At 37.8% G+C, this 15465-nt stretch overlaps 1 protein-coding gene and 1 long non-coding RNA gene across 4 annotated transcripts in view; one reads left to right on the forward strand and one right to left on the reverse strand.

Moving 5' to 3' along the window:
* arhgap40 (Rho GTPase activating protein 40) overlaps positions 1–11571 on the reverse strand; it is a 20016-nt gene extending 8445 nt beyond the window's left edge. Inside the window, exons 1-7 of one of the 3 annotated variants that reach the window (XM_014004770.1) lie at positions 11316–11571; positions 4680–4897; positions 2883–3097; positions 2263–2341; positions 1406–1542; positions 523–688; positions 204–295 (exon numbers count right to left, since the gene is read on the reverse strand). In XM_014004770.1, the coding sequence (XP_013860224.1) occupies positions 204–295; positions 523–688; positions 1406–1542; positions 2263–2341; positions 2883–3097; positions 4680–4897; positions 11316–11392 (984 nt within the window). In that variant the 5' untranslated portion in view covers positions 11393–11571. Of the gene's footprint in view, positions 1–203; positions 296–522; positions 689–1405; positions 1543–2262; positions 2342–2882; positions 3098–4679; positions 4898–6654; positions 6701–8759; positions 9132–11315 lie in introns of those variants that run through there. The other 2 variants (XM_014004769.1, XM_014004771.1) reach the window with 2 other exon arrangements.
* The window catches only part of LOC106515129 (uncharacterized), a 13831-nt gene continuing 3170 nt past the window's right edge, over positions 4805–15465 (forward strand). Inside the window, exon 1 of the long non-coding RNA XR_001309964.1 lies at positions 4805–5098. This is a non-coding gene — a long non-coding RNA (uncharacterized LOC106515129). The remainder of the gene's footprint in view (positions 5099–15465) is intronic.

The raw sequence follows: 15465 nt of genomic DNA on the forward strand, positions 1-15465 counted from the left end.
TTATTATTATTATTCAAAGTATGGTTGGACTTTAACAAAGACATGATGGCAACACAAGCTGAGCAAAACATCAAAACTACAAAACTCTCATTCTTTCTTACACAGACTGAACAACAGTTTGTAATTAAGAACATATAAACTGTTTCATGTGATTTCTGACATGTCTACGGGTTGTGAAAAGTCAGCAGTTGTCAGATACACACCGCCTGCAGGAAGAGAGGAATCGTCGTGTTTGGCTTCAGTTTCTGTTCGTTCTCCAGCAGCGTGGCTAACGGTACACTGAAAAGTGTACTCTCTGTGAAAAAATAAAAAAATAATAATAAAAAAAGTAAATAACTGTCGATCATGTGTTAATGTATAAATTTGTTCAAAATATTATGGAAAATAAGCATCGAAAACAGGTTAAACTGTTATTAGAGGAGTCGGTGTAGATTTTACTCAATTTAAATAAATATACCGTATATAAAATGTTTAAGATTCTGTGTGCTTAAACCTTACGAGAACACAAGGTTGTATTTTCACCTGGGATTTTCCTCCTTCCAGTTTTGTGCCGTTTCACCTCCACTTCTAAAAGGTCGCAGAGCGCCGTCATGTCGATGAGAGCCAGCTGGCGCACCTTCTTCATGTCGGTGTGGGAGAGATCCTGTATCCGAGTCACTCCCAGACGACACTTGGGACAGACCACCCGCTGAGGATGAGAAGGTGGGGGGATCGAGGAGGAGAAAACAGAACGTTTTAATGATGACAGGTAAAACAACAGAGAAGGCAAAACATCACAACAAATAGAAGAGAAATAATGATTGATATTGATATCCTATCACAAGCACGCAGAGAAATAATCATCTAAAGTTAACATGAATAATTCAACAAACACAACTCCTCTCATTTCAAATAAAATATAGTGAAACAAATCAAATCTGCTGGACTTTGTGGCACAAAATAAAAATCAGGGTTTCAAAAATAACTATATTTTGATCAAATGTAAACAGACATTTTTAACATCCTTAAATTTGAATGTTTCAACATTTTCAACATTAATTTTAAAACCACTTTGATCATGCATTTCTATTTTAAGAAGGCTTTAATTGTAACAAACTTCCTGGTGCTGAAACAAACTATTTTTCTTCTTAATGCTCCAGTAGTGTATGGGCCATGTATATACTGTATATAGCTATGACTTTTACTTGCTAGCTTTGTTAGCGTGCCGCAAGGACAGAGGGAAATAAAATACAGTGGAACACAAGTGGGTGTTTCCCCTTATTTCATTTTTAAAAAAATTTCTTGTTTTAAAATGAAACTTGAAGAAACTTCCTCCTCAGACACTTCCCCGACTGAAATAATATCTAAAGAAAAAAAAAGTGTTCCTGGAGCTGAACTATGAGTAGTAAAAACACTGGGTACTTACAGGGAGTGAGCCATCTTCTTTCCTGTGTTGAGTGTTATTCTGTGGAAACTTGGCTTGTTTAATGAAGATGACGGCCTGTTCGCAGTAAGCGATGTCCGTGATGAGGAACTCCTCTTTAGGAGCGCCTCGTTGATGCTCTAAAGCCATGAAAAAAGAAAACACAAAGTGTTATTTCAATGCAGCAAGTCAACTGAAAACGTGTCATTAGGGGGGAAAAAAACAAAAGATCAAACTTTGAGAGGACAAAGAAGAAGAGAAGGAAACGTTCCACAGACTTATCTTTGACCTTGTTGTTATTTTAATCAAAAAAAGTAAAATATATACAGGAAAAAAACAAAAATACTGACTATGTATCAGATTTAACTGTGTTAAAGTTCATCTGAAATGCCAATGCACTCAATTATTTTAAATAACTGAAATCAAATCAGACTGTTAGGGTGAACTAGATTAGGGTTAAAATTGTGAAAAATACGATTTAAATAGTTTCCTGTTTACTAGAAAGCAACAAAACAGACACGGATGCTCCAGCAGCAGCATGCTGACACAAGAAGCTACGCAGAGATTAATCTAAACCAGAAAAACTAACAAGACAACAGGACACAGATCTACTCCTCACAACTCATTTGGACATAAAAAAACAGGGTAAAGGTGAGGTAAATTAGGTTAAAACTCAAGAGTCATTTGTAGGATGACTGGAAAAGAATTAGTCATAAAGTGAAGTTTGGATTCTGTTTAAGTATTAAAAACAACCATAGCCACTGTGCAGCCATCTTTAAATACATTCAAATCTTGTATCCATATTTTGTTTAGTCAATAGAGCATTTTCAGTCAGTCAGGTCATTTCATGTAGTTTTTACCTGAAAGTGGTGTTTTGGCAACTGAAGCCATACTGTGTTGGGCAAGGTCTTCGTTATGCTGAGATTCTGGCAGCAGAGTCTGTTGAAAGAGAGTTTGGGCAAGTTAAGAACAAACCTCTATAGTAACAGTTATAAATATCAATTCTTAAATACTATCTGCACTCCTGGGAGTAAAATGTGTGTATTACTCAAATACACAGAAGAATACAGGGTGTTTCCTTTGATAAGGTACTGATAATAATCAGAGGAGCTGAGTTTCTGTTCCTCTCTGAAGGCTGACACATTCAGGCGTCGAGGACAAAGCCTGGCCTTTACATGCGATTTGCTTTTATTGTTATAGGTCAGAGCAACAAGAGACCCAATCAACAAACTCTTTCACTGACAATTACTTTGGGGATCATGCTTGATTTTTTTTTTATTTAACTTTACAAACAGAATTCCAACAGAGGAGGCTTTCCTTAACAGGTCTGAATCTTAAGGTTTCATTTAAAACGTATTTATTGAGTTTTGTATATTAGGTGCAGACAACTTGTTTGAGACAAAAACATATTTTTTGAGCTGTAAGCAAACTTCCTTTTGACTGGTGAAAGTATTTTTTTGAGTCATTTCCTCACGCTGACCTGAGCAGAGCTGAAGATGTCCCGAACGTCACGAGGCGGCGGTTTGTTTTTTTTCCGGCGGGACACAGTGTAGGAATCGAGTCGACGCTGAACGGCGAGCGCCTGCGTCTTAGTCAGAGTGGACAGCAGCACCGCCTTGTCTACATCCTCGCCGTCGTCGCTGATGAGGGTCGATAAGCCAGCGTCGGCCAGCCACTGCTCCTCTTGCTCTCCTTCTGGAACATGAAGGCAGACACAAACGCACATCCAGTAAAACGCATGTAATACTTCTGCAAGTGTAATTCTGGGAAAGTTAATTACTTTCTGTGCTTCAGTTAAACCTTTTCTAAAAGCACTTTCTGCTCAAACTTGGATGTTAAAATCCAGTTAAAACCAAATTAAATGTAAACTCAACTTTTTACACAATTTAAAGCTAAAAAGTCAAATTTATAAAAATGGTTTCAACAACAATCACATATAAACATATTCCAGTTAATGAGCTTCTAAAATTAGCAGCACTCAGTCACACAACGAGTAATGATCAGTAATTGTAATATTTTAGTAAGAACAATTCTGGGTTTTTATGACTCCAAACAGTCTGTTAGAATGAGAAAGAGTCAATTATTGAAGTCTTTCTTTTATTAAACACTTTATTTTATGTCTCTTCACACATATGTTTCAACATTATACTTCCGTCTTGGTCAGAGGTGTCCCAGCTGATGTTGACACCTCTGAAGATGGAAGTACAACGTTGAAAAATGTCAGGCATGTTTGAAGAGACATACAATAATTAGGTGTGTAATAAAAGAACTTTATTAAATATAAAACACAATTGGTTTTATTGGAGTAGAAAGGACCTGCTCTTACACAAAACCTTCATGTGAATAAAAACAGCTGACAGGAAGTTAGTAGGCATCTTGAATTCAGCAAGAAATGCATTAAACTGCCTGTGACGTCAAATTTTTGTAATACATATGAATGCATTTTTGAAAAGATGTCACTGACAAAATACTGCAAAAGAAATTTCATGTTACTGAGATGATCAGTTGTTGAGATTTTTGCCTGTAAAGCAACAGGAAGTGATGTCAAAGTGAACAGAGTGTTGCTACAACAGCTAACAACCCAGACTGTAGAGAAGAATCTGATGTTTCTTAAGATTATTTTGAGTCAAAATCAGAGATAAATAAGAGTCAGAGTTCAAATAATATTGTTTCAATAAACAAAGACCAGGGAGTTTTCTTTGTTAAAGAGTTCCCCTTTGATGTCACTTCCTGTTTCACTTTGGCTGAGCCAAGTTCAAAAGGAAATATGCCAGTTATGGGAAAAAAATGGGTAAAATCGTGTGTATTGTTCCAACTTTCTTAAATATAAAGATGTTTTCTTTGACTTTTTGTATTTGAAGAACATGCATGTCACAGGCACTTTAAAATGCATTTATTTTTATTAAGTAAGTTGACTAAGTGTAAAAAGGAATGTTTTTGATTCATAATTAAATGTCTAAAAGAGAAATATGAAAATAAGAGAAAACTCCATTTAAAAAAGACAAATTCAAGGTCTGTTTGGCTTGTGTCTCCATCTTGGGCTGTTTGAAAGTGTTGTCATGGTGAAGATGAGTGCTACTTCACCACATGAGAAAGCTGATATGTTGCCATGGCAAGTGAATCATTTTTGTGGAGAAGATGGAGGCTCTGTGTGGTAGCCCGACACAACGTTTAAGAAAAGCTTCTGCATAAAAGCATCTTGTATCTGCTCTCCCTTTCCACTCGTAAAAAAATAATAAAAATAAAAAAAATCAGACCCCGGATCTGCAGTAATTACCTTCTGAGTGTCTGGAGTCTCTCCTGCTGCAGCCAAGATCCGGGTCGCCCTGTTGGATGGTCTGAACCTCATGCCAGAACGAGTCCACGCAGGCTTTGTCGGGGAACGTCTCCTGGTCCTCAGAGGGGGCGTCGAGCGGGCTGTGTGCTTGCTTAGCGGCTGCCTGGTCCCGGGAGCTGGCCCAGGGCTCCACGCTCATCTCGGTGGGGCTGGGATCTCTGGTGCAGACATACACACACGTAAAGAAATCGCACGCATGCATGCAAACAAATGGGCAGACACACAGAGATGCGTTAAAACAAAACAACACAGGCAAAGCGTGAGGCGGCGTGGGACGAATGAATCGGCCTGGAGAGCAGACAGCTGGAGAGACAAAAGGAGTGTGGGATGAAGGAAGGGCCGGCGTGAGGAGAGAGATGGTGAGCTGACACAAAGGGGTGGGGGGTGGGGGGGGGGGTCTCTATTGTTCTTGCAAAATGTGGCCTTGAGGAAAAATGCCTAAAAAGATCCACTAGATGTCACTGTAAGAATATGAAATCTTTCTGTAGGGTCACACCCCTCCATCTACTAAAGCCTTTTTGTAAATAAAAGCCTCTAATAACAAAATGTGAAACATGCAGTAAGGGTCTTTATAATTTTTTTTCAGATTTGCTGAAGGGTTCTTTCTAGAACAAAAGCAACGATAGCCTTTGTTTCCTGTAGGGCTCAACAGAGCAACGTTTTCTGCTAACAATGGGACACAAGCTGGCAGACCCACTCCCACCCTGCAGCGTTACACAGGAAGTGGTCTGCTGCCTCCTGTCAGCGGTGTGCTGCTCGGCCACATTCTTTGATTCAGCAAATTAGATTTCTGTAAAGAATGCCAGATGGCTCGTCACGCCTCCACCGCTGCAGATGGAGACATAAAGTTTGCTGGAAGCACTCAGGTCAAAAATAACTGGCAAATTTTCTACTGCGTTTCATACACGCTGACATTTACAAATCAACTGATGCAAGACTGAGTTAAACCAGTTTCATGGTGGGGAGTCTGAGCGAGGAAGATACTCAAGAGTTTCAACAGAAATTAAGCAGAATTTCAAAAATAAGAATGTTGTTTCACGGAAAGTAACAAGAAAACAAGCAGAGAAACTAAATCAATGTGTTGTGAAGATGAAAGATCAGACTAAAATGCCATCCTCGGTCCTTTATTTGTATTCAGTTTAGGCTCAATTCCCTCTGTCTTATGTAAAGTCATGAAACTGTTCATTTTTATGTTGAAGTTTGGCTTTGATGCAAAAAGAAGTCCAAACAAAATTCTTACATCTAAACTTGTGTCTTGATAAACAAAAACAGCTAAGCACAGAAACTCATGTAGAAAACAAAATCCTGACTGTAAGAGTAGATACATCTTACGGGACATAATGCGTGCTACTGTAAAAGCTACACTGAAAGTGTTGCAATCATAAGGTCTTGTAGTTGTTTTTTTGCCACAAACTGACAAAATGTTATCAAGAAAGTTCAACTGCAACAAAAAGATTTACTGTGTAAAAAAATGTTTTGCTGCTGCTTTACAACCTTCCAAACCGGCAAGGCTGCATTCCAACATTTAAAAGCCTAAAGTTTATGTCATAACAGGAAGTCCAGTCTGATCCAGCTCATGTCAATTTAAAAAAATAGCTTATACAGCATTTTATAAATATAAAGTACCCTTTTATAGTTTTTAGATAAAGACTAAATAAATACAGGATTGGTATTAAATATTGACTCTGGTGTGAGAGCAGTAATTTGGGGGTAACTTCAGTAGTTTTTCTAAGTAGTATTTGTTAAGCTTTAAACATACACACATTTAAAGAAGTCAAATATCACAAACAGGTATTTACATCTTTATGTAAAATATGTTGATATTTTTGCACCTTCTGAAGCTGGCTATTTGGAATGCACACATTTGGCAACTTTTGTTAGATTTTAATAAGTTCACTTCTATTTCTTTTGTTACCTTCAGAGTTGCTGCTGGATTTGTCCTGCCAGTCACTGAAAAGTGTCCCAGCTGCATCAAATCTGCTTAAATAGGGATCATACCTTAATTGTTTGGATTTTTTTGTAGTTTGATTTGTCATTTGACATCGTCATTGTTACTATTTTGCTCACTTTTGATTTATGTGTTGCCAGTGATTTTGTACTTTGTTTATTTCTGTCCCTTCCTCTGATCAGCCACTGTATAAGTTTCTCTCCTGTCTCATTAATTTAGTTAGTCCTTGGGTTTCCTGTGTTAGTCCCTGAGGTAATGTTAATGAGGTTTGCTTTTTTTATTGGCTACCAAACTAAGATTAGTCTGGAAAAACTGGTGATTTTTATTATTGCAACTCCTCCTCACTGGTCTGTAGTTCCTGACATATTATTATTTTATTTGCAACAAATTAATAACAATAAAAAGCATAAAAATTTAATTTAACCAAACACTGAATTCAGGTTATCATATTTGCATTGTCTGTTTGATGAAGTAGATCATCTCTCTCATTTTTTTGTAACACACTGATTTCAATAATTTATCTTCAGCCTACATTAATCTATAACTCACTGGTTATAAAACAGATTAGATCAGATTAAAAAGGTAGACGTAACAGTTTTTAAATGTCAAATGACTTGTAAACATTTTTTTTTCATTTGTGGTGGCAGACAGGATAAATGCAAGTTCACTATGACTGAAAAATAGCAGAAACATTGCTCACTGCAAGCAAATGTTTGGCATGTTAGCTTGTTAAATATTTTCATCAGATTAACTTTAGAGCGCACAATCATTCATCCATCGTTTTTTATGTTTGCCCATTTTTTGTGCACAGAGAAGATCACTGGAAAAGATCTGTTTTTCTACCTCCACAAAGGCCTGAAAATCTGTCACGATCCTCTTTCTGCTCTGCTGTGAGCACTACCTAATAACATCCAGTTACAACATGTTTGTATTGTTTCAAGGGTATACTTCAAAAGTATTTCAGTAAAATAACATTTCAGCACTGAAGTTGTATTGTGACTTTATAACGTCTGACAGTGTCAGCTGTTTAAAAAATTGACATCGGCCAAAATCAGAATCGGCAGGTCAGACTTTTTAAAGATCAGAGATCAGCAAGAAAACTGGAATCGGTGCACACCTAATGATCAAAAGTCAGGGTACAAACTATACTGTATTCTCAAAAATAAATCAATAAATTTTGCTCTAGAATGTTTCCTTTGCAATTCTATTTTATCTTCAGATTAAGTAAAGTTTTGTGAATACTATATCATATATCAAATTATATCAAATATATTAGAATACAGTAGAAATGTCTGCATCGTCTCCCTGTTGGTTTTTCTTCCACTGACAAAAACATGTAGTTAGGTTAACTGGTAGCTAAATTGTCACAAAGTTTAAGTGAATAATTTTGTGTCTTCATTGTCTCTGTAGTCTTGTGATTGTTGGTAAACTGTCCAGGGTGGACGCCACCTTTTGCCTATTGACCACTGGAGACAGATAGCAGCTCTCTGCGACTCAGGGAGGAAAAAATAGGTAAAGAAAATGGATGGATGGATGGATGGATGAATTATTTTGATTGTTTTTTTCTTATATCCACAAGTGCAGGGAAATGGTAATTCATAAAAGGTATTTAGGGAGAAAATTAGTCTTTATTAGCTCCACAAAGTTTAAAACAAAAAAAATAAATAAATAAAAGGAGTGTCAACAGCATTAGATTAAAGCTTAACCAGCTGATAAAGTGACTTCTGGTTTTAAAAATCTGTCAATAAAATTGATACCAGAGCTGTCCAAAGACACTAGTTGTGCTAAAAAAGTTGGCAGCTAAAAATACATACATTTGTCAACATGAAAAATATATAATTAAAGGACAACATGAGCAACAGCTGCATATAGCTTCAGCAATTAGCACACCATGGAAATGTTTGGACTGAGACCCTCAGAGGATGTTTAGAGGTTTTCTTTTTTCCATCATCACACAATGTGCCATCTGCCATCTACACAACTTCACTCTAAAAACAGAGAAGTCTGACCAAAAACCTTGATGAATATTATGTTGCGATCTCAACTTAACAAGTCTTCCTAATCACACATACCTGAATGTTCTCCTGTAGAGAGATGGCTTCGATCTCTTGCCCCGAAACGCATTTGGATAGCGTCTAAAATGCCCTATTATGGGGGGTTGAAACTGCATCTTGGCTTCAGCTCTGCTAACAACCACCTCCTCTCTTACTACCATGTCTACAGTGCTGAAGAAATCCAGGAATTACAGTCCGGCACAGGCTTTATCCAGTATTAGTGACTTGATACTTATGAGCGCGATCTAAATCGGTCAGTTGTTCAAGTTCTTCTGAGCAGTGGTAGGAAGTGATGTAAATAATTAGTGTGGCATCGAGCTGGTTGAGATAGTTGCGCATTGGATGGAATCCAGGAGGGAGTGACAAGTGTCTTACTATGAAAACATTTGCACCTGTCCCCTCCCTCAAGCCTTTAAGGTGACACACCCTTACAAACATACCAGCCGTCTAGTTCTTCTCTGGTTTGAACCAGAAGCTGTTACTTGCCACTCTAAAATCTTCCATTCAGAAAACTGTGAAGCACAACAAAGACAACCATTGTTTAGATTAAAGGAGATGGTCTCTTGATACACAGAAGGCTGACTAGCCGATAGTAAAACTATATGTGCCTGTAAATTTTAAATGGATACCTCAAGTTACTGCATGCATTGAACTAATCAAAGGACTCCAAATTGCTGCACACTCATATTTACATGGAACATTTTTATTAAAAGGCATCTAATGATGTAGTGCAGGGGTGCCCAAACATTTTCCCTGAGGGGGCCAACATGAAAATAAATCTGAGGGCTGTGGGCCAAATGCAATAATATAATACATGAAAAGCAAATACTTTTTAGCAAAGTTGTTTTGTTTATGATTAAGCTAGCAGCCAGTGTGGTGGCCCATATTTTTTTGTTTGTATTTATTTATTTTTGCTAGCCAATGGATGTGCAGAAAATCTGACGTACAGTTGAGCAGCAAAAGCTCATGAGACTTTTCATAAAGTAAAATTTGAGTAAGCCTATTTGTGATCTTATTAAATGTGCAAATATAGGTGTATGCTTAAATTGAATCTAAATGTCTAGTTACTTGTATTTTATGTTTAATTTTAATATAAAGATAAAGTAGGTGCCATGAGTTAAGACTTTCTGCACTACAGCCCTTAGTTGGGACCAGTGGTTGGAAGGATTACGTGGAAATATAGTGTTTCGACATAAAACAGGAGAAAACAACCTGGTAGCCAGGACAACTGCTGGCGGCCCAAATCAAATGGCTCGGCGGGCCAATTTTGGCCCACGGGCCCCACTTTGGCCACCTCTGATGTAGTGTGTTAAAACAACCCATGCCTTATATCCTTATATGTAAAAGAAAGTTTCTTGTTGCAACACCCCGGTTTGACCTCATACCTGAGTCGGGTTAGAAACATGACAAGTCACTCCCGGGTGTCAGAAAGTGACGAGGATGTTTGAGAAAAGGGACAAAACGGAAAGAAATAAATATGGAAAAAGTGAAAGCATTTCAAGTTTTACAAGTGTGACAGGTCTGTCAACATCCATGAGCAACTCTGTAACCCCCCACCCACCCCCAACCACCTCAACCTCCTCAACAAACCAACCACTTTGCCCCCCCCAAGTAAACTTACAAAACAAGACAATTGTAGGTGAATGTTAAAATGTTAGGAAAATATTCCGGGCTTTCCCACACATTACATTATACCTATTGTGCTCTGTATTTAAGAGAGACAACCCTGCTGGGAATCAGAACTTGTATCAAAGGATCTAAAACGCTCGCAGCCAAATGATCATCTACCGTAAAATCATAACATTAAACTAAAGCTCGGGCTAAAACACCAGGAGAATTACCAGAAGTGACATGGAATTACTCCTGGGGACAAATTTAAAAAAGAGCAATGAAATTATCCCTACATCCACTTTCTTGGCTTGTGTGAAAGTATTCGCTTAGCTGTAACTTGCTAACATTTACTCCAAACCTGCTCGCAAAATATATACATTAGAGACACGTCCCACGAAACCAAGCGCACGCTAATTATAAAAGAGGACAGCTGAAAATGTCAAATGTAATTGTTCCTTGTTGAATGGACCTTGCAATAACACAAAGAATTAACAGGAAGCCATGTGCTTAGAGAAGAATGGACACATCTGAAGCCGTCTGCGTTCAAACTTGAAACTGTGTGAAATAACGCGAGCCAACCCCAACAACCAACTACGTTCATGGACTATAGTAGTCAATCAGAAAACACTGAACAGACTTTAATTTTCAATCCTTAATCTTCTAATGAAAGCCTCTTACTTTTACCAGAATGCAACAATTAACTCAAATGATACTGAAAACATGTTTTTTGTCACCACATGCATAATGGAAAACAAACAATCAAACACACAGTAGATCTATAAAGCAACCAAAAGGGGAAAAAAAAACAGTTCCGAACAGTATCATAATATTAACTTGGATCACTAACCCCATTTAAATCCTATCATCAATCAACCAGAGTTGCACCTTTAAGTTCACAGTACTTGCTAATCTTTACATGTGTCTAAAACCCCACAGCAGCCTGCAGCAAAAACCTAATCCTACCTGGCTTTGGCCCGCCTGATAGCTTTGCCCGAGAGCAGCAGCAGCAGAGCTGCCGAGCCACTTTTCCCCCATGGCATCCTGAGGTTGTCCCCCCAGATTGTTGAAAACTTAAGGAAACAGCAGCTGCCTGCCCCCTGGCAAGCTGTTTCCTTGTAATCTCCTCAACATGCAAACACATTAGAACTGAGACAGTCTGCCTGCGCTGGCAGGAACGTCATTATGTTGCATCCTGGAGAAGGAAAGGAGGTCTACAAAAGGTGATGGATAGAGAGAGAGAGAGAGAGAGAGAAGCTGAGTGGCTGAGTTGGTTACTGGGGCTGAGACATATAGAGGACAAATATTGCATGAATGGTTGGTATTGACACAGCTGAAGAAGAGGATTAAAGTATGGTGCAGGAAACACAACAACTGCAGGCCTGTTAGGGCTGCTGACTCAATAACTTGGCTACTTATGTTGCAACTTTATCCTTCACTGGAACAAGGAGACGTGTGAAACGTCTTTTTATAGCAGTAATATGCTCACTTGTGCATTTTTGTACAGAAATAGAAACAATTCTTTTTGACAAAATATCCAATCCTTAGAGTTTTGATTTTCATCAGTAACTCTATTGACAGAAACAGATATTTCATTTAAATTTAGTCTAAATATAACCTCTAAAGTTACAAGCTTTTCTGTCAGTTCTAGTGTTTATGTCAGTCTAATCAGGGCGTTTTTAATGAAACCATCCATCTTTTAAGATGCTGCCAAAACAAATCCAGTATTTTTTTAAAAAACATATTTATCATCTCTTTTTTGACAGTAAACATTTGGTATTTTTAATGCCTGCAGTCTTGACATTTCTGCACTTTAACACTTTTCCCATTATCTTCTTATAACCAGTTTGCCAAGAGCTACTTGGAATTTTGCCTTTCCTGTCAGCTTTTTAACATAAACTAATTTATCACATACTTAAGCTTAAGGTTCAGTCCTATTGGTTATCTTATCCACCAAGTAGCCTTCTAAATCAAGAGTTTTCAGATGCAGACTCCATACTGCGTTATGTTCCACTATGTAGGTAAATATTTTAATCCCGTGTCTCTCAACGGCCTTTATCACAGTGTCAGATCCACTTAGCCGAGCAGGGGAATGAGAATTAGGTTCAGTGATTCTCTGCTAACTCCTTCCATGCACAAATATGCCTGTTTTATATTCTCCTCTTCTAATCTGTCGCTTCATATATATCCTTCCTTTTCGTAAATCTCCTCTGACTGTCACTCCTGGCAAGTCAAGCCCTTTTCTACCTCTATCTGACAATCCTCCTTAGCGCACAAAGACGGTCAAAGAAAAAGGAGAGTGCAGAACGTGAGGGCACTTCCTCGCGTGACCTCGCAGATGGCATGTGATGGCCAGCTCAGCCCGATCCCCGCTCATCCACCTTTTGGCAATCAGGGCACTGAGACTTTGCGGGGAGGAGGGGAAGGGAGGCGAGGACAGATAAGCAGAGGGCCATGCGCCAGATAAAGACAAGAGTTCAAACGTTACAAGTAAAAATGTAGCAGATGTAGAAAAGAAGCCCACGTTTATGATGATGCCAACGCCTCGAGATGGTCAGAATAAGACGCAAATGGTGACCAAATGTTATCCACAGAGAATCAACAGCTTGTGTGCATGTCCAGTCACACAGACGGAAAACAGCAATGAAGCAAAGAAAGTGAGAAAACTGTTCCACAAGAAGCAAGTTTGTTTTTTAATCTAATGGCCACAAACCACCAAAAGCAAATGCTGTGAATCTTTGAATTACAATCTGACACGATGAAAAAATGTTATAAAACCTTTAATATATACAGTACGTACATACACCAACGCAAAGGTCAGCAGCTGGATTTCTTTTCCACAAATCTGCCCACTGTAAGGAACACGTGTCTTCGCATCATTATTTACAACAGTAAAGTTTGGCACATTCATTCATCACATCAAGTAGTTGAACTTGTTCTGAAAGAATGGAAACATGTGGAAGAAAAGCTGCAGTTATTTGACCAAGTAAACAAGTTAACTTGAAGCTTTATCAACTACTAGTTGGTTTTTAATCTTTGACCTAAAACAAAATCAGAACATTAAGGGATGTAAAACCTTTCATTTTTGTCGGAGAGAAACAAACCTTGCAGAATAAGACACAGCAATGTTTGCAGTTCAGCTGAAGTTTCATTTTAAGCAGACTGTGATTTTGACCGAAGCTAAACTGGTTTGTTTAGTTTAAGATAATTACCACCTTTGGTCTGGTGGCGTCTTCTCGAATGTTTTGTGACTCACAAATTCTTTGTGTCGTTTTCTGTGCAGCACATCATCAGAAAGCTATGCTGCTGTCCTTTAGTTTGACTTAGATGTCTCGCAGCTGTAAATGTTGACCATAAAAAGTAGTCAACAAACCCGACGGCATGCATGCTTTTCTGCATCAGATACTGATACGATCGTGTCAGCCAGTAAAAATGATCAGAACTGTTCTGCTCTGTAACCAGACCTAATCTCTTCTGATGTTCACGACAAAGTTCCTTGAACACTTCTTACGTAATCACGTGTCGCAACTTTATTTTTCCTTTCACAAACACTCGCAGTTACTTTCCAATGTTACTAAACGCTACAATTTTTGTTATTTTTTGGCCTAGTTTGATTGTTGTACTTGTTTTTATTTGGGCTTTATATTATAAACACCTTTCAGTTTTATATGGATTTTTTTTCTTTTAAACTTTACTTTTAGTTTTATTTTGTAGCATGTTCCTATTTGTTTTATGTTTAAATACCACATCTGCATTGAGCTTATTTACTACCTTTACAAAACCTCTGGAGCACATTTTGTTCTGTTTTGCAACACAAGAATGTTTTTTCCTGACATCATGTCCACAAGTCTGCATTTTTATCCTCATCCCTCATGCTCTCCTAACGTACGAAGGCAGATAATTTGTTACCTGTTCACAATAATGAAAAAACAAACAAAAATATTTTACCTTGAAGCTCAGCTTGAATAGATTTGGATGGTTTCATTGGCTCTTTATTTTTTAAATAATCTCTACTATATGTCTGACTAACTAATAATAAGAAAAAAACAATGGCAGCTGTGAACAGAGGAACATGACAGCTGCGTGGAGATTTAATATGGTTATCTATAATCTTCTAACTGAGCTGCTCAGACAACTCTCACCAGCTTTCTCTGCTCCACGTTCAGTGTGATGAACACAACCATACCCAGCCACCCTGTTTGGTCCCTTTTCATGGGATATTTAAAATCAAACACTTAGTTTGAAATGCGTGCAAACAAAAAGATTCTCTTTGATAGTACTTTCAAATCTACTCGTTATTGTTTTAGCATGTCTTTGTAAAATAAACGACAAAAAATGTCTTTGTTTCCTCTTTTACATGCTAAATATACAGATGTGCATTACAACAGATTTTAAATGAACTACTTTTCACAAGAAATTACTGTTTTAATTAGCTAAATTGGTATAAACAAATGTATTTGTGTCTATATGAATCCTGAACACGTCTTTCACAATATTATAGGCATTTCTCAATCCTTTAGTTTTTTGGAAACAGATTGCCCTTTGCATCAATCAAAACATGCAAGCGTCTTCAAAGTAAAGTGGTTTAAAGAATCGCAGGAGTCGACGGGCTTAAGCTACGAGTAATGACAGCTGGGAAACCTTCTCTCTCGTGCCATATGGACTTAAAGTGGATTACTACAATCACAGAGCTTTGCACTAACTCTTGTTTAGACTCCAGAGCACACACCCTTTGGTCTAACAGTTCAGCTATTATAGTTGTTTATGATGAGGCAAGACAGTGTTCTTATGATTTACCTGGACATTTTAGTCCAGCCATTTTAGTGGGTGTGGTGTTTTTTTGTGTGCACTAGACAGTGTCCAGACAGATTACACAGCAGTGCCTACAAACTGAGAAACAGAAGTAGTCACTTTACTTTACGGATACAAAACCTTAAATAAAAGTTAAATAAAACTGTTCACACAATCATCAACATTTACACAAACAATGTAGACCCCATGTTTTTATACACCATTGATAGAAAACATGCATCTATTTTTTCTTTTCTTTCCTTTTTTCCATTCTATTCTATTTTATTCTATTCTACTCTATTCTAAGTTGTCTAGTGTGATAGGG

Source organism: Austrofundulus limnaeus, unplaced genomic scaffold, assembly GCF_001266775.1.
Source record: "Austrofundulus limnaeus strain Quisiro unplaced genomic scaffold, Austrofundulus_limnaeus-1.0 Scaffold26, whole genome shotgun sequence".
Classification (NCBI taxonomy): Eukaryota; Metazoa; Chordata; class Actinopteri; order Cyprinodontiformes; family Rivulidae; genus Austrofundulus; species Austrofundulus limnaeus.